Consider the following 19,520-nt stretch of genomic DNA (forward strand, 5'->3'; position numbering starts at 1 on the left):
ATACTTTGTTTTCTTGAGATGGAAACATTTGGTCCATGTGTTCATTTCTGTTTAACTCTTTTATTCCATATTTAAAAGTCAAGGCCAATGTATGTCAAGCATTTTAACACCAGTTACATCTTTACATCTGTGTCAATTCCTAAAGTTGTCCCTCTGAGTGCATAACATTGTTTATGAAGGGCGTTCAGATCACACAACCCCCTCCTGAAGCATCACGTCCCATCATTTAGGTTTTCTATATTATGGTAGTCAGGGACCATTTTACAACAATGATGACAATCAATAGTACACAAATAGGCAGCAAGCACTACTGTGGAGAAGTGAGATTTATTATGGGCACATACTACACAAAATAATGTGCAACCACACAAGTATTGGAATCCTGACACTATAGTCTTAGTCTTTCAGACAAGGTAGTGCAAAGAAACACCAAGCATGACATTGTGATTTGATACCTAGACTGTGATACTGTGACATGTTACCACCATAATACAAAAATGAAAGAAAAAAAAACTCATCTATTTTTTCAAGTCATCTTTGTTTTTATTTTATTGGGCACTTTACTCCCCCTTGATTTCCAAGGGAGCCATTCAAATTTACAAACTAAGAGCTTTTAATTTCACTGAGATCCCTGTGGAGAAATTCTGATATGAATCAAAGGACTAAACCATTTTGTTAATGGGGAAAACACAATCAAGTGACTTGTTTTATTTCTCATTCATTAATACAAGATGAAGAGCACAGATCCTCAATGTTTTCCATTAAAAGACTCCCAAATGTACAGTTAATGCATTCAGCAGAAATCTAAAGTAGAATTTGGTTGTTGGACCTGATGCTAAATTTAACTGTGAAGAGGTCCTTGTCATCTCTGTCAGTATCCCGCAGGACCCTTTCAGGGACATGTGGTAGTTTTCAAAAACCCAGTGAGAACCACTGCTTTAGCAAGTAGCCCAATTCCACACTCTCTGAATCGAACACTGTATTACAGGGTTGGGGTCGATTCAAGATGCCTTGATGAAGTAAAACTCAAATAACACGTGACACTATGAAGGGAACCAGTATTAGAGCATGAGACAAATTAAACCTAGTTCAAATTATATATATATATATATATAAAACCCATAAACTATATTTTTTCTACATTTAAAGCTCTCAGTGGAATTGACCCCAACCTTGCCTAAGCCATCAGTCTTTGTAAAGTACACTGTTTCCAGGGAATTGAAAAAAAAAAAGATATTTGAACGACCTTAGCCAGCTCTTATACAATGTTGTTTGTAGGTCCCGAGGCTGTCTGTTTTGTAAAAAAAAAACCCAACAAAAAAACATTTTTACCTGTTGACTTTCTATGCTGTTGTTTCTGTATAAATGTTTTATTGTTCAGTGCATGTTGTAACTTTGGCGTTGTGACTGGTTGTGATTCACACAGAGCCAGTACTTGTCATGTTAAAAAAAAAAAAAGTGTCTCAATGTCCCAAGATATTTCTATTTCTTAAGAAAAGCAACATTTCCCTTTGATGACTCAAAATGAAATAAATCAGATAACTTTACATTTTGATTAGGAATTGATGGCTTTCTTTTTTTTCTTTTTTCTTTTTTTTTTACGTTTTGGAACTGCAAACCAAAGTAGACAGGAACATGTGTTATTAAAGCTTGTTTTGTGGAGAAAGGTGTAGAATATTTATTATATTCTGACTAAGAAATACGATTTTTACATGTCCATGCAGTTGTAAGTACCTGGAGTCATCACCTCTGGGCAAAACTGACCACCACTGACGATATAGTTTCTTACCAGTGTTTGTAATGATGGCAAATATGAACAGGAGGGGGGCTAACAGGAGGAGGGAGGAGGTCAGATGAAGAGGAAACTGTGGGCTGTCGGGCAGGAACAGGCCTCCAGCCTCCCAACACGTCTCCACACACCCCTGCATCGAGGGTTTCCCACTGCCTGCCATTGGAGAGAATGTCTGCAGGAAAGAGGCAGAGGGAATGTTGGGTAGTGTTTGCAAGATTTAGCTTTAAACCCCACTGATAAACAATGTTGCCACCTAGTGGTATTTCTCATCCTTACAGTACCTATCAGATCTGCAAGATGGGGTATATAGATCAGACAAATAAATCTTGGAAATGTGACCTGTGACACCTGACAGTACACTCTATAAACCGCGGCAACTCTCAGAATACACAATTGAGATACAACCATGCACATGCCGTCAGATAGAAGAAAATAATTATTATTCTGTCATATGGCTTTTTATGTTTGATTTGTCTGGTAAATGGTCTAGAATTATAATAATGCAAATTAATTATTATAATTATAAATGTACGATTTGACAAATGCATTTATTCTACCTCTTGCTGAAGAAAGAATGTAGCCTACCACTCCCATGTCTGTATAAATCTGAAGGTCCAACCAGCAGCCACCTAAGTAAGGGGAAACTGATGGCTGCGGCTTTGGGGTGTAAATTATTTGCACAGCCGATGTAGCGAACACTTAAGTCCGTCTTTGTCCAAAGGTAACAAAATCTGCCTCGTCACATTGTTTGCACAGATTAGACAAGATGTAACAGGTTCCTGTCTGAGCTGCAGAGGTGCTGGTGGCTGTCCCACCTTGTTTCCAGTCTGCCAACAGCTTGTTGGGATTAATTTTAACAAGCTGTTGTCAGTTCCTTCATGTTCATCATGCAGACATGAAAAGTTGGGATTTCTTTTACACAGTTATAGTCCATGAGCCAGACCACCAATCGCAATCGAAAGGGTGGGCAAATTCTTGTTGCTATTTCATTATTCCTATATATGTCCAGATTATTAATTGGTATGATAACCTTCGCACAAGAGTAGCTTAACAATATTTATCATGCATTCACTATTTTGACCATAAAAATGCCATATACACCAATTATGGCCATTCTCCGATGTTGCACATTTCATAATTTGTGTGCCACTACTGATGATTTAGAGCGCCTTTGCAGTTGCAGAAAGGCCCTGCAGATAATATTTGTTTGCACCACTAGTTGGCGCTAATTCCACTGGGTGCCTGAGGGAGCGAGGGGGAAAATCGGCTTTACGTAATACTGCTGTTAGCAGGAAGTAGCAGAGGACTTTTGTGAAATCACATTATACAGGGAAAATTTTTAATGGTTTATATATACATCCAAGGTTAAGAAGGCTAAGATGTAGTGAGTAAAGATGACATTAACATTATAGCATATTACATCCATAGGTTTAGGGTTATTTAGGGGGAACTGGGGCATTGTTCATTAGGCTGACTGCAGAGAGGAAGAAACTGTTCTTGTGGTGTGAGGTCCTGGTCCGGATGGACCAGAGCCTTTTGCCAGAGGGGTGGGGCTGGAAGAGTTTGTGTCCAGGGTGAGAGGGGTCAGCAGCCATTCTGGCTCTGGTCTCCGGGTCCTGAAGATGTACAGCTCTTGAAGAGATGGGAGGCTGCAGCCGATCACCCTCTGGGCAGAGTGAATGACACGCTGCAGTTTGGCCTTGTCTCTGGCTGTAGCTGCAGCACACCAGACTGACATGGAGGATGTGAGGATGGATTCAGTGGTGGCAGTGTAGAAGTTCACCAGCATCTTCACAGGGAGGTGAAACTTCTTCAGCTGCAGCAGGAAGTATAGCCTATCCTCTGCTGAGGCTTCTTGGTGAGGGAGCTGATGTTCTGCTCCCATCTGAGCTCCTGGGAGATGGTGGTGCCCAGGAAGAAGAAGGACTCAACCAGGGTCGCTGTAGAGTCACAGAGGATGACAGGGGGGAGGGCAGGTGGGTCCTTTCTGAAGTCCACTATCATCTCCACTGTCTTCAGAGCGTTCAGCTCTAGGTTGTTCATGCTGCACCATGACACCAGAGGGTCCGTCTCGCTCCTGTAGGCCGACTCGTCCCCATCAGAGATGAGGCCAATGAGGGTGGTGTCAGCAAATTTCAGGAGCTTGACAGACTGGTGTCCAGATGTGCAGCTGTTGGTGTACAGGGAGAACAGCAGAGGAGAAAGGACGCAGCCTTGGGGGGATCCAGTGCTGATGGTCCGGGTGTCAGAGACATGCTTCCCCAGCCTCACGAACTACCGTCTGTCAGTCAGGAAATCCGTAATCCACCTGCACATGGAGTCAGGCACATTAAGCTGGGAGAGCTTGTCACGGAGCAGAGCTGGGATGATCGTATTGAAGGCAGAGCTGAAGTCCACAAACTGTATCCTGGCGTAGGATCCTGGGAAGTCCAGGTGCTAGTGGAGGGCCATGTTTACAGCGTCATCTACAGATCTGTTAGCTTGTAGGTGAGCTGTAATGTCTTTAAGGTGGGTCAAGACGAGGCACTCAAAAGTCTTCATGACCACAGAAGTCAGAGCAACGGGTCTGTAGTCATTAAGGCCTGTGATCCTTGTCTTTTTGGGAACTGGAACAATGGCTGAGGCCTTGAAGCAAGCTGGCACATGACAGTTCTCCAGTGAGGTGTTAAAAATGTGTGTGAACACCGGAGTGAGCTGATTGGCTCAGTGCTTCAGGGTGGAGGGGGAGACTTATACCCCTTTCCCACTGGCCAAAAAACCAGTTTAAACCCACAAACGCACCGACCCGCGTCAACCCGGGACGTCTGTCCGACTACCCATTTCTCCGACCATACATTTCTTTATTTTTGCGTCCATTAGTCCGACCTCCCATTTCTCCGACTTAAGTAGCCCTAACCCTCAACCTTACCCTAAACCTAACCTTAACACTGTAGAATGGGTAGTCGGGGAAATGAGCCGATGTATGCCCCCCCGTCGACCCGCGTCAAATGACTCGGCAAGCGACGCAGGTTAAAATCGCCTTCAATCAGCTTGGCTCTGATCGGCTTGCAGTGAGAACACCAGACCCGGCTCAACCCGCTAATTTATGTGATGACATTGGGCGTTACGTGATGCCACATCATCGCACCAGTCACGTCTCACGTAGGCTACCAAAACAAAGCTCTGCTTGCATTCAAGACTGGGATTTGAAGATCAAAGAACATTGACCAAAAAAGATTGAAAAAAAAGATGCGACAGTCTGTTTAACTGACATGTTGTGCCGCGGACGTCCATCATAAGGCGGCCGCAGCAGACTCGCTGTCCTCCATGGCGGGCGGCTGGGGCATGACACGGTGTTTCTCACACTGCGAATGAAAGCGGGGCGACTGGTTTATGCGGGGGTTAGACAGACAGACCCGGCTCATTTTGGTCAATGGGAAAGGAGCCAAATGCCGATTGTTAGCGGGTCGACCCGCATTTAAAAAACCTGCGTCGACCCGCTGATGTTAGTAGGAAAACGGCTAGAGTTTGGGCCTGCAGCTTTGCACGGGTTCAGCCGTTTAAACAGTCTCTTCACCTCTCCTTCTTTGATTTGATTTGATTTCTATGATGGAGAGAGGTGTGAGAGGTGTGGGGGAGGGTGGCACTTGGGTGTGTGGCTGTGTAGGTGATCCAGGTGTGGAGGAGCTGTTGCTGATCGATGGCTGGTGGTCGGAGGTGTGGGGGATATCATGTCTGTCCCATTGTCTTTCAAAGCAGCAGTAGAACTCGTTCAGGCTGTTGGCCAGGCGTAGGTCATTGACAGAGGGACACTTGAAATACTGTACTGGCAGTATGCTCCACATTATTTGTGACAGAAGGAGCAAGCTCTTTAGTTGATTTTAATTGTGTAAAAAAATATTTGTTTGTTCTTGTTATTGCATGAAAAGTAAAACACTCTAAAAACGTTGGCTATTTCATGTGTATGTTCTAATTTTTATCACATTTTCATTCACATATTCCTGAGGTGAGTCTATTATTATTACAGTAGGGTCTTGATAAAAGGGAAAAACATCCTTGAAGTGATTTAGGCACTGAGTGGTCAACAAACAGCATAATACCGAACAAGCGCTATACACAGTTTTCAAGTTTCCACTCTACCGGTCCACCTATTCAACACATGATAACCACCACTAAGCTACCTGTTTGCAATGGTTATCATGCCAAACTGTTCACTAGAGATGTCTACCAAGTCAAAAAAACAAACTAGAAATTGCCCACCCGTTCGATTGCGGGAGGCCAATTTTGGGGTCTTGGCTCATGGACTATTAAAGTAGGTTATACTCCTCAGCAGGTAACAGAGAAGGAACCATTTCATTGGCACAGGGCAGGGGTGTCAAACTCATTGTATAGTTCAGGGGCCACATACAACGTAATTTGATCTCAAGTGGGCCAGACCAGTAGAATAATAGCATGATAACCTAAAAATAACTTTGGTTTTTCCCCCTTTGTTTTTATGTTTACAGTTAATTAACGATCCTTTTACAAAACATATTATGAACAATGCTAAAATTTCTTGTTTAAAAAATATGTGCAATTTTCAACAATATTATGCCTCTTGTCTTCTATGTAATTTTGACACTTGGCAAATTCATCCTGGGGGCCGGATTGGACCCTCTGCCGGGCCGGTTTTAGCCTGCAGGCCTCATGTTTGACACCCTGGTATTAGCACCTTCACACGTTTACTCACTTTTCTCTAAATCTTCCTCACAGGTGCCAAAAATAGAGGTTGTGTCCTGTCCAAAGGAGCATGACTGACAAGAGTGATCTGTGTCACATATGAGTAATACCATATGTAATTACTTTTTAATATACTCTTGCGATACTGTTAATTGGTAATTACAGAATAGTGTGAGACAGAAAGGTCACCTTCACTTTAATAACGGAGTGAAGCTCTTTTCTTTCTTCACATATAAGCAAAACGAACTTCAAGCTCATTTCACGGCCGAATAAATTCTTAGCTGGGCTTATAAACAAACACTTTATCTTTCTGCTGTGGTCATTAACATTTCCTGAACAACACAAGCTTAAATTTGTGTGGCCAATTAAACTGGAATTTGAATCACTGTGACTTGTGTTGTGACAATGTTAGGATGAAACTTCCTACCATCTCACAAACCGCAGGCTGCTGTTTCTTTTCCGTGTTTATACCTGTCCTCTGAGTTTTCCTCTCCGTCTCCAGCGCAGTGTCTCTGTCCGGCGGCGAGTGCAGGCGGCTGGCACTCCACGCACACGCGGTGCCCCTCCCTCAGGTACTGCATCCAGCGGGTGTGTGGGCCTGCACTCTGCTGGCAGCCTTTTGTCAGAGAGGTCAACTGGAACTGGACACAATACCTATTTCATACACACACACATAGGATTGCACATGCACATGAAGAAAACAGAAAGAAAACACGTGCACACAAAGAAAACATGTGAATACAGTAGGCTATATAGGGATGATGCTATATGGGAGAGAGAGAGAGAGAGAGAGAGAGAGAGAGAGTGGGGGGTGGGAGGATATAAAGGGTCATTTCATATTTCTCTGGACCGTATGGAATATGTTACCCTGTAATGTCGTCACTGATGGGGATGTCTCTTTTCTTCCTGGCGTTGCCATAGCCACCCGTGGTTATGAGAGCTGGGACTGCAGAGGGAGCATCCATCATAAGACCATTACATGTTGCCCATATGTTACCTTATAGGTCTCATATGTTTATGAAATGAGCATTTAATTTAATTTATCTAATTCATTTTTTAAAAACTTAATCACTGCTCCCTGTGTCATGTTGCACGTGTTTCAGTTATATGCCACTGACATTTAATTTAAATTCTTATTTTGAACCATGATCAGTGAGCTTGATTTCTGTCCATGTCTCTGCCCCTTGTTGTTTAAGTGTCCTTTGTTCTGTCTTTGTTAAATGTTCATGTCATACAAAACAAATCAGGTATAGGTATTAATAAAGTTACATGACCTGACCTGACCTGCATGTGTTGGGAAGATGTTAGCAAAAATAGGATTTTTCTGGTGTGTCGTCCTTACAAAAAAACACACAAACTTCACATGTGATTCACGTGTAAAAAAAAATTTGCACATGGGAATCATGTTATTTGCACATGGGAAACAGGGAAACATGTGAATTCCCATGTGAACCCATTTTCCACATGTGGTAACATTTTTAAACATGTGCTCTACCTGGTAACACATGTGGTAAGATGTGATCACATGTTAGCCTACCACATGTGTTACAAGATGCTAAATGAAGAGCATTCATTTAAATGTGATTACATTTAAATGAATGCTCTTCATTTAGCATCTTGTCTACTTGACACAACTTCACCTGTGGTGCTGTGTCTATAAATGATACACATTATGTCATTATCAAATTCTTCATAAAAGAACTTTAAAGTAACCTCTGTCTCTAACTGAATAAAGTATGAACATGTGGATTTGAGGAACAACAATGGATTTGTCTGACCGAGTGAGTTGTGACAGTGTCCTTGCTGTGACCAGTACTCTGCGCAGCCAGCCTGCTCCTCCAGGTGGGGACAGGGTGTCCCGGCGTTGAGCGGCTCCTGGACGACGACCCTGCTCCGTCTGCGCACCGTGGCCCTGCACAGTTCTGCACAGCCGGACCACTGGGTCCACTCACTCACCACACAGGACACGGCTGCAGGGAACAGAAGGAAGGAGACGGACCAAAACATATAAACAAACACTTTATCTTTCTGCTGTGGTCATTAACATTTCCTGAACAACACAAGCTTAAATTTGTGTGGCCAATTAAACTGGAATTTGAATCACTGTGACTTGTGTTGTGACAATGTTAGGATGAAACTTCCTACCATCTCACAAACCGCAGGCTGCTGTTTATAAAGTGACAGTGCAAGTGCGTTGATGACTAGCAGGGAAAAATATAAGAGTATATGTATAAAAATGTAAAAAAATAAAAGTAAACAAGTAAGAAATATGTATAGAATGAATAAAGCCATAGGCTGTCAGTTCATATTTACATTCATACTCAATTGGTCTAAAGCTATTGCTGTGGTCCAAGGGTTACTTTGAATGTAGTTGACATATGATTCTCTTTTTATCCTGGAATCTGTGTATTACCAGTCTCTATATATTTCTGTTTGGGCTAAAGTCATGTTTGTTTGTTTTTTGTTGTTGTTTTGTTTGTTTGTTTGTTTGATTGTTTTCGTTGTGTGGCTTTGTATTGTGGTATCGTCGTCTTTATTGCTGTTGTTGTGGTTGTCCTTTATTAGTGTGAATGCTGTTCTTCTGTTCGGCCATTTTCTTCCGCCTTTTTACGGTCTTCTTCTAGTCCTTCATACTTTGTGCTATTTCAACAATTCATATATCAAAACGTGCAGCTTTTTCGGGACTTTATCGGATGTATTCAAATTTTTCATACTTTTTATACTTTTTCAAATATTTAACTTTTTCTGATTTTTTTCAGCTTTATAATGGGTGTGTGTTGCGTCTAACGAGCAGAGCTAGAGTGGTGCCAGAGTGGAGAGAGGCAAAAAAACATTCTAGAGTTTTTCTGGCTAAACTGTCAGCACGGCCACAAATTAAACTCTAGACAAATTATTTTCTCCAGTTTTGTAGCCACACTTGTCTCCTGGCTAAAATTCTGGTCAAAAATGCAAAGAGACTTAGATAATAATTTAAAATATTTTTTAAATGCAGCCAGGGAGCTCTCTGCTCTTAGCTCGCTGGGCGGAAGACCTGAAGGTTGCTGGTTCAAATCTTGCCTCAACAACAATTATAGTGAACTATTTTCCCAGTCGTCCTCTGTTGACTTCTGATAACTTGCTTCATGTTGAAACTGCTGCTCTCAGCCTGAAATTCACAGAAATTTTCATTGTAAGTCATTCAAGCTTGACTCTCAAGCTTTCTTGGTGTTGACACAGTGTGTTTCCAACAGGTGCAGCTTTGGGCTCGTTAACTTCAGAGTGAGACAGAGTGCAGCTCATCCACAGACAACAGTCATTGCAACTGTGTGTACACTGTGGCCTAGAGGCAGAGTGAAAGTCTACTGACCATGAGGTTGTGGGTTTGATTCCTACCTCGGTCAAACATTTGTATGGTGATCAGTCACTGCTTGCACTATTTGCTAATTCTGCAACAGCGTTCAGCTGCTTTCAGTATTCACACCATTTCCATTCTTGGAAATGTTTTTTCTAGTCTATGTATGTTATTTGTATATACACTAGGCTATGTCTAATTAGTGTGAATGCTGAAAGCAAGGTTATGGGTTCAATTCCTTCCTTGGACATGTTTCTTGTATGCCATTCCGCATGTCTTTGTCAATTTATTCTGCTAATTCAGCATGGTTCAGCAATGGCTTTCAGCATTCACACCATTTCCATTTTTGGAAATGCTTTTTCTAGTTATTTTTCCACTTCCGGCCGACTTTCGATTCGCTACTAGTTGCAGGCCAAACTATATATCAAAACGTGTGTCTTGATCGGGATCAGTGTGCTATTACTTTTCTCAACAGTTTACGAATTTTGAAAAACTGCGCAAAATTTTGCATTGAAATCAATGGGACGGGCGGAAAAAAAGAGCAAAAAAGACCAATCATTGGAGTTTAACAAACGTCTACTGCTCAGGCATACTTTCACCTAGAGACTCCATTTAAACTTTAAACAGTAGACACAAGTCTTGTGTATTGTCGTATTACTCCATGTTTTGATAGGTCATATAGTTTTTGATCAATCCCTGATCAATGACCATGATCATTTTTGGAGAAATTATGAGATTATAATGGTTGTGTATTGCACGGAATGTTCGTGTCAGAGTGCGTGACATCATCGGTTAGAGTGGGAGAGATGCCAGAAAAACTCCAGATTTTTTCTCTTTCCACACTCGGCCCGGCCACAATTTACACTCTACACACATAATTTTTTCAGAATTTGTAAGACAAACTTGTTATCTCTCATATCATGTGCTCAAAATATCAGAGAGACTTACAGAATTTACAGAATAAGCCTCTGAGTGCGGCCACGTCTGTCTCTGCTCCTCATTGACTCCAATACAAATATTTTCTGAGAGAAGCAGAACGGACTGATGTTTTAAAACTGCCAGCGTCTCCAAAATATTTACTGTAGAAACACCAAATCGTACCACATTTTTCAGGAAGTCCTTAGAGCAATCGCTCTTTTTCTCCACGTTTCTGTCTGTCTCAGCCTGGGGGGGCCCCTATCGCCGTGGTAACCTCTGTGATTCTCAGGCCAGAGCTCGTTAACTTCATAAACAATCCACCTGGCGCTCGTTTAAATGTTTATAAACACAGACACAGCTAAATCAGACTGACACAGGATGCAGCTCATAGTCACACACACACACACACACACACACACACACAGACTCTAGAGCCAGCTTCATGTGATTACAGTTACAGACACACACACACACACACATCAAAACACACAGGTAAAATACAAATGCACGCGGAAGCGTGCACTCCTCTCCCACACTCTAACACACACAGGTAACTTCATGTGATTACACACACACACACACACACACACACACACAGAGACTCTAGAGCCAGCTTCATGTGATTACAGTTACAGACACACACACACACACACACACACACACACACACACACACACACACACACACACATCAAAACACACAGGTAACATACAAATGCACGCGGAAGCGTGCACTCCTCTCCCACACTCTAACACACACACAGGTAACTTCATGTGATTACACACACACACACACACACACAGTTAACCTAATGTGATTACAGCTCCTACATATCAGTGCTTATAGAAAGATGATCATGTGTCTGTCTGATCAGCTCTGTCTTGACCTTACTGTTAAGATCGTGGGTTTGATTCCCATGTTGACAGAGATGGCAAAACCGGCAGTAGCCCCGTGGGCCTTTCAAAATTTCACAGGATGCAGCTCATAGTCACACACACACACACACACACACACACACACACACACACACACACACACACACACACACAGACTCTAGAACCAGCTTCATGTGATTACAGTTACAGACACACACACACACATCAAAACACACAGGTAACATACAAATGCACGCGGAAGCGTGCACTCCTCTCCCACACTCTAACACACACAGGTAACTTCATGTGATTACACACACACACACACACACACACACACACACACACACACAGACTCTAGAGCCAGCTTCATGTGATTACAGTTACAGACACACACACACACACATCAAAACACACAGGTAACATACAAATGCACGCGGAAGCGTGCACTCCTCTCCCACACTCTAACACACACACAGGTAACTTCATGTGATTACACACACACACACACACACACACACACACACACACACACAGTTAACCTAATGTGATTACAGCTCCTCCATATCAGTGCTTATAGAAAGATGATCATGTGTCTGTCTGATCAGCTCTGTCTTGACCTTAAGATCGTGGGTTTGATTCCCATGTTGACAGAGATGGCAAAACCGGCAGTAGCCCCATGGGGCTTTCAAAATTTCCCCAGAGGAAATTTTCTAGTTACATTTCCTTATCTGCTTCAACATCTGATTTCTTCCTTTATGCATATTGTGAATGGTGTAATGGTCTGAATAGCAGTTGAGTTGAATATACAAAAGTTCAGGTGGTTTAGTGAAAACACCTACCTGGACAGGCTGTCTCGTAGTCATGGCAGCAGTCCAGGGTGGAGACACAGGCCTGGTCACAGTAGCAGGTGCCATACGAGCGGTCAGATCTCCAACCTTCACTGGTGCAGGACGGGTCGCGACCGGAGCAGCACAGGCCCGCTTCCCTGCAGTCCGCCTGGCATCGACCGACAAGGAACAGACACAGTCCGAGAGAAGCGACCAAAGTGACAGAGCTGCTGCTGCTCCACTCTGTCATCACGGCTGGCTGACTGACTGACTGACTGACTGACAAGTGATGCACTTCAACAAGTCAGATCAAAGATGCAGGACTAGGTTATTCTACCTACAGACTGGGTTTCAGGTTGTTTCAGTCCTTGTAGTGTAGAAATGAACTCCTGTCATCTGTGGTCAGTTGGGTCAGGGGCTCAAACAGTGACCGGTGGGTTGGAAGTTATCCATGTGTCAACCCTGCATCTCTTAAAGGCACAGTTCACCACTGTGGATGGAGCTTGGTGCTGGACAAAACTAAACTTAACGTGACTGTGTAAGATCATATATTTATGAAAAGGCATTAATATTAATATAAAAAAAAATGATTACTGGGATTTTACAGTTCATTTGTTATCTCACCAAATACACTGAAGCTCTGCTGGTGAAGGTTCAGATCGACCCACACTAAACTGCATTTACAGACCTTTTTATTTTAGGACATTTGCACCATAATAAACTTCATTTGAGTGTATAAGAAAGAACGTTTACAGGTCTACTGCTTCACTGGGGAAAAAAAGGGTAGAAAATGAAAATGAGTGCTGTGTTTGCTCAGATTCCCTCCTTCACACAGTCCCTTCTATCTGTTGCCGAAGTAGAGGCCAACTTTCCCGGCTCATGTGTGCCTCAACATGTGAAAAGGGTGGATTAATGAAACTCCTATGGCTGAGGTTATTCATGCATAAAGAACAACAGTGTGGACAGTGAAGGCCTCCACTCGAACTCAGATTCCCAGTAGCCGGGTACTGTGTGTGTGTGTGTGTGTGTGTGTGTGGAGAGAGAGAGAAGGTGGAGAGAAGGGGGACGGGTAGAGCTGAGACACAAAGTGCAAGTATGAGAATTCTGACAATCAGAACAAACAGGATAACAACTGCAGCACAGACACCACTCACATCCTCTCCTGTTCTTACATTATCTGATCTTCTAATCAAGATAATAGAGGATTTTCTTTTCAAGATAATAATAATTTCTAAAGTGCTTCCCACAACACAATCCTGTACACCTGTTGTACATTTGGACCCCAGGGTGAAATGTACTCACATTATTAGGAAACATAACAGAGAAAAGCTGTACTGTATCTATACATAATATTGTTCACAAAGGTCATTATGTCTAGATAAGTTTGACATGATCTGTATTTATCTTAACTGTAAGACTTGTAACTTCATACTGCTTGTAACCTTCTATGTTGCAATTGCTTTGCTCCCTCATAAAGCATAAAAATACGCTGTATTAATTGTTACTCTACACTGCAAAAAATGCTGGAGATGGTATGGAGGTACATCTTTTATTTATTATTCAATCAAAAGAAAATTGATTTAAACAAACAAAAAAATTTCCATTAAAACAAACTTCACTTCAATCAAAAAAACAAAACCTTTTCAATAAAAAAAGTGTTTGAATGAAAAAAAAAAAAAATTGAGACCCCAGAAATTGCACTTGAACCCTTTTTTCTTTGATTGAAAAGTTTTCTTTTTTGATTGAAGTGAGTTACTATTCATTCATTCATTCATTCATTCATTCATTCATTCATTCATTCATTCATTTTCTATACCACTTATCCTGCACTAGGGTCACGGGTGAGCTGGAGCCTATCTCTTTCTTTCTTTCTTTCTTTCTTTCTTTCTTTTTATTTATTCCAACCAAGGCAATTTCACAATTTGACAATATCATCACAACATTTCTTCCATTGGTTGGAAGGGAGCAGGGAGAAGTTATATCTCACACAGGCTTCGCCCTCTACTGGACTCTATGGGTATATCTCTCCTCCAATCGCGTACGCACGATGGCCCACTGAAATTTGCATGTACGTAGCCGGCCAGTATGGCGTGCCTACCTTTCCCGCCCTTTAGCAGGCTATATAAGCAGATGCACCGCCAGCTGCCCTCATTCCTTTTTACTTCAGCGTCGGCGAGTGCCCACTGTCACACTAGCTCCAAGGATGGAGTCGCCGCTTCAAGAACAACGCCTCTGCCGGCCTGCCCTAACGGCATCATCGCCCCGGCAGACCTACATCTTCTTTGCTTCGGGTGTCTCGGGAGGAAGCGCGCCACCGCCGGGCTGGAGCAGCGACGGCAGGAGGAGGACGCCGCTCCAGCGTACACCACCTCCACGCCGCCTGATGAAGCTTCGCCGCCCAGACCCGCCTCAGCCTCTGCTGCAGACTCGCCGCCGCTACGAGACGAGGAGGATGAACTCTCCCTCTCCGACGGCTCAACGGTGTTTGGCGCCGCTTCTATCAAGCTCAACTTCCCGTAAGTCATGACGACTGCAGCGGAGTGTGTCGGGCTTCCCCTGCCCCCCCCCACTGCCCCCGAAGCTGGTGAGCCGCCTCCGCGTGTGCAGGGCGAGACGGAGACTGTGTTCCCCGGTGTGTCCCCGCTCGAAGACGCTCTGGCTGTGCTCATTATCCCGCACTCAGCCGGCTGGTCAGGACACAGAAAGCCACTACCACCGCTGCTGCAGGATAAGGACACACTGGAATATTTTGACAAGATATTCCAGCTGGGCGCGCAACTAGCAGCAGCAGCAAACAACCTCGGTGTGCTGGGCGTAGCAGCGGCGGCTTCACTCCTGCGCGACGCCCCCCCCTCCCCTGACACTATGGGGTAGCACTACATAATACGGCCCGCGACTTACAGCGTACCTACCGCGTAGGTTGCCGCTTATTTCACACAAGTACTGAGTAACTGCAGCTCACTTTCCCCTTGTTTCCCCCGTGCATTTACAGTGTAACTAGGCTGCGTCTTAGCGCGTAATTTACATCCTGCTTCACACCAACTTCCACAGAAGTACAGGGTAACTCTCGCTGTTTTACAGTTTAACTAGGCTGCGTCTTGGCACGTAACTCCTGTCATACTTTACACAGTAACTCTCGCTCACTCCGCCACTAATTACCCCGCATTTTACAGTATAACTAGGTTGTGTCTGAGAGCGTAACTCCCGTACAATTACGTCCTACTTTGCCCGGACTTACAGTGTAACTCCTGCCAGGTACATTAGAAATTAAATAGTCTACTGTACAATATGAGCACAGTTGCAATCCATGTTTTCCAAAAGTGTCAGCAGCGACATTTCACCTCTATTTCAGAGATTTATTATTCATTATTTAATTGTATGGTTTGGAATAGGTGAGAAATGGGTATAGAGTGTGGACATTTTCCAATACAGTAACAGGCTGGCTGGTAGTAAACTTACCTCTCTAAAATGCACATCTATGAAAGTCTATTTCTGTCATCCAAGGGCAAAACACAAACTATACAGTAATACATCCACAATAATGAGTCATTCGGAGAGTTAGAAAATGTTTTTATTATTTATTAACCAGAAAACACATGACACATCCACATCCATGATCATTCATAAACTTTAAGTACAGTAAGTACTGTAAGTGAGCACTGTTACCCCTCCTTAGTCTGCACCTACACTGTACTTGTCTTAGAGTTACCCAGTAAGTAGAGGGTAACGGGCTGTATTATAAAGTAATGGCTGTTACTCCCTCCTTAGTCTGCACCTACACTGTACTTGTCTTAGAGTTACCCAGTAAGTAGAGGGTAACGGGCTGTATTATAAAGTAATGGCTGTTACTCCCTCCTTAGTCTGCACCTACACAGTATCTGTCATGCACCTACACTGTACTTGTCTTAGAGTTACCCAGTAACTAGAGGGTAACGGGCTGTATAAGTAATGGCTGTTACTCTCTCCTTAGGCTGCACCTACACAGTAGCTGTCATGCACCTACACTGTACTTGTCTTAGAGTTACCCAGTAAGTAGAGGGTAATTACACTCACTCTGTGACACTCAGTAATGGAGAATGGATGGGCTCCTCCATAAAAGGTGATCTTGATCTTGATCCAGCTCCTTGGGTCAAGGCAGAGATCAGGGTCATGGGTGGTGTGCCATCTCCCTTGTCAGGTACCATTTTCATGGCATCTCAAAAACCTCACCTGTGTAGAAACATAATTATATATTGTATCATCAACTTCATCACATAAATGCATCACTGTAAAACAAAGTGAGAAAATTAATAACTTTGAACGGTACAGTTTTTCTCATCATGGAATACTTAATCCCGGTTTTACCTTTTGTTATGATTAGATGTTATTACATGTTTGACCGCTAGGCGGCAGTACTGGTTAGTAGTCAGCTTACCGTACCATATAAGAGAGTAGAGCAAGACTGCATGAAGCCACATGTATGTTGTTGAGAACGGGAGACATTAAACTAAGTTACTTGCTATCAACACGGCCTCATCCTTGGAACACGAACATGACATGGTACCAGGAGTAAACTCGAATGAACGACATGGATTTAAAACCACCGGAAAGTTTGAAACTGACGGGGAATGTCGACGAGAACTGGCGCACCTTCAAACAGCGGTTTCACCTTTATGTTGCAGCTATGGGACTCGAGGCTAAGCCGGAGGCAAGAAAGGTAGCGCTGCTGCTAACGATAGCAGGGCCACAGGCCATAGAAGTATTTAACACGTTCGTGTTTGACAGTCCTGAAGATAATGAAAAGTTGGATGTAGTGCTAAGCAAGTTTGATACTCACTGTTCTCCGAAGAAGAACGAGACGTACGAGAGGTACGTGTTTCAGTCTCGTACACAGCGGCAGCATGAGCCCTTCGATAGCTTCCTGACGGACTTGCGGCTAAAGGCGCAGTCCTGCAACTTCGCAATGCTGACGGACTCCATGGTCCGGGACCAGATCGTCTACGGCGTGGAGGATAAAAAGGTCAGAGAGAGGCTACTACGGGAGATGGAGCTGACGCCAGTGAGCTGTCCCAAAGGCACGTGAGGACGTTCAGCGAGATGTCTGCAGTCGCCTCGGCGCAGAGCGACAGCGTGGCAGCGGTTGGAGCAGTGTCGTATCAGCGGAGACGGCGCACACAGACCCGGCCTGCACAGCAGGAGGACGTGATGATAAACTGCAAGCGCTGCGGCTCACAGCACAAGCCTAGACAGTGTCCAGCGTTTGGTAAGCAATGCTCCACTTGCCAAGGCAAGAATCATTTTGCTAAACAATGCTTCTCCAAACGGAAAGAGTGGAAGAAAGAAAAAACTGTAAACTTAATAGACGAGCCTGATCTAAGTGACACGTTCTTTGTTGGAATGGTGAATTGTGAAAGTGAACAAATAAATAAGCCAGACAATGTAAATGATGTCACTACAGAAGATAAGTGGATAGCTCCTCTAATGATAAATGGGACTGTAGTCACCATGAGATTGGACACTGGTGCAAAAGCAAATCTCATAAGCATGTGTGATGTGAAGGCAATGAAAAATAAGCCACAAATAAAAAGCAAAGAATCTGGACTGAAAGACTACAATGGGCGGCCAATCAAATGTTTGGGCACATGCAGGTTGAGTGTCACAGTTAAAGGAAAAGTGCACCACCTATCCTTCTTTGTTGTGAATGAGGGACGGGAATCACTTCTTGGTGACAGAGCCTGTGAAGAACTGGGGCTTGTGGAAAGAGTGTATCAACTGATATATACTCCAGGTAAACACCTAGTCCTTGCTGATGCCCTATCCAGAGCAACTACAGGCGACAGTGTGAGTGCAACAGACGAGGACATACAGTGTCACGTGAACATGGTGTCGGCTACACTGCCTGTGTCGGATACAAAGTCAAGACAAATAGCGGAGGCTACAGCAACGGATGCTGAGCTACAGCATGTCATGAAGAACATGGATGAGGGATGGCCAGCTGGTTCATGTCCACAATTTTACCATGTCAGAGGTGAGCTTAGTACTGTGGATGGTCTGCTGTTGAAAAAGGGCAGGATTGTTATTCCACGGGCTTTGAGAATGGACATGTTGCACAGGATACATGAAGGCCATCTTGGCATCGAAAAGTGCAAAAGGAGGGCGAGAGACACGGTTTTCTGGCCCGGACTGAACAAAGACATTGAAACACTTATAAGTAAATGTGAAACATGCCAGAAACACAGGAACAAGCAGAGCAAAGAGCCTATGGTGGTAGCTGAGATGCCAACAGCACCATGGCACAAAGTAGGAATGGACTTGTTTCATCTCAGAGGTAAAGACTATTTAGTGGTAATGGATTACTACTCAAACTTCCCTGAGATGGCGCTACTAGCAAGCTCAACGTCAACTTGTGTCATAACACATGCTAAATCTATCTTCGCCAGGCATGGCATCCCACACATTGTGGTGAGCGACAATGGCCCCTGCTTCAGCAGCAAAGAATGGCAGAAGTTTGCAGAGCAATATGATTTCAAGCATGTGACGTCAAGCCCACACTATGCACAGTCAAACGGGCAAGCTGAAAAAGGAGTTCACATTCTCAAGCAACTCCTAAAGAAAGCTGCTGATAGTGACTCGGATCCCTATCTGGCTTTATTGAGCTACAGAGCATCACCTCTTCAGTGCGGCCTGTCACCAGCTGAACTGCTGATGAAGAGGAAGCTACGAACAACGTTGCCAAGTCATCAAAACGACAAATTCAAGCAAAAGAATCACTCAAAGATTGAACATAAGCTACGACAACAAAAAATGATGCAAAAGTCATTCTATGACAGAACAACCAAGCATCTCCCTCCACTGTCTACCAACGACGCAGTCAGGATTGAGGATGCTGATGGATGGAGTACAAAAGCAACTGTCCTGCAAGAAGTTGCTCCACGATCGTACACAGTGAAAACTGATGATGGACAAATCCTCAGACGCAATCGTCGCAGTCTGTTAAAGACTCCTCAAGGGACTGTTGGTGAGCTCAGTGTAACCTGTGGTGAATCTCAGGTAACTCCCACACCTGCTACGGACTGTAACACTGACTCTCACACACC

General features: G+C 43.7%; 1 protein-coding gene across 1 annotated transcript; it reads right to left on the reverse strand.

The window, feature by feature from the left end:
* Nucleotides 1-1,828: 1,828 nt before the first annotated feature.
* LOC146987819 (somatomedin-B and thrombospondin type-1 domain-containing protein) lies at nucleotides 1,829-12,694 on the reverse strand. Its single transcript, XM_085777200.1, has 6 exons — nucleotides 12,457-12,694; nucleotides 8,269-8,460; nucleotides 7,358-7,436; nucleotides 6,962-7,144; nucleotides 4,071-4,073; nucleotides 1,829-1,964 (listed from the first exon to the last, which is right to left on the reverse strand). The coding sequence occupies exons 1-6, from the start codon at nucleotides 12,692-12,694 to the stop codon at nucleotides 1,850-1,852; spliced, it is 810 nt and encodes a 269-aa protein (XP_085633326.1). The 3' UTR covers nucleotides 1,829-1,849.
* Nucleotides 12,695-19,520: the final 6,826 nt, after the last annotated feature.

The sequence above is a fragment of the Trachurus japonicus genome, chromosome 5, assembly GCF_045865225.1.
Source record: "Trachurus japonicus isolate A0001 chromosome 5, Traja_1.0".
NCBI classification, from domain to species: Eukaryota; Metazoa; Chordata; class Actinopteri; order Carangiformes; family Carangidae; genus Trachurus; species Trachurus japonicus.

What these genes read in the sequence shown, in the direction of transcription:
- LOC146987819 (XM_085777200.1), bottom strand. Translation starts at nt 12,694, where the DNA reads ATGACAGAGTGGAGCAGCAGCAGCTCTGTCACTTTGGTCGCTTCTCTC. An exon ending in CTACGAGACAGCCTGTCCAG is followed by an intron (nt 8,461 to 12,456) that starts GTAGGTGTTTTC and finishes TGTTCCCTGCAG; the next exon opens with CCGTGTCCTGTGTGGTGAGT. An exon ending in ATCAGTGACGACATTACAGG is followed by an intron (nt 7,145 to 7,357) that starts GTAACATATTCC and finishes TGTATGAAATAG; the next exon opens with GTATTGTGTCCAGTTCCAGT.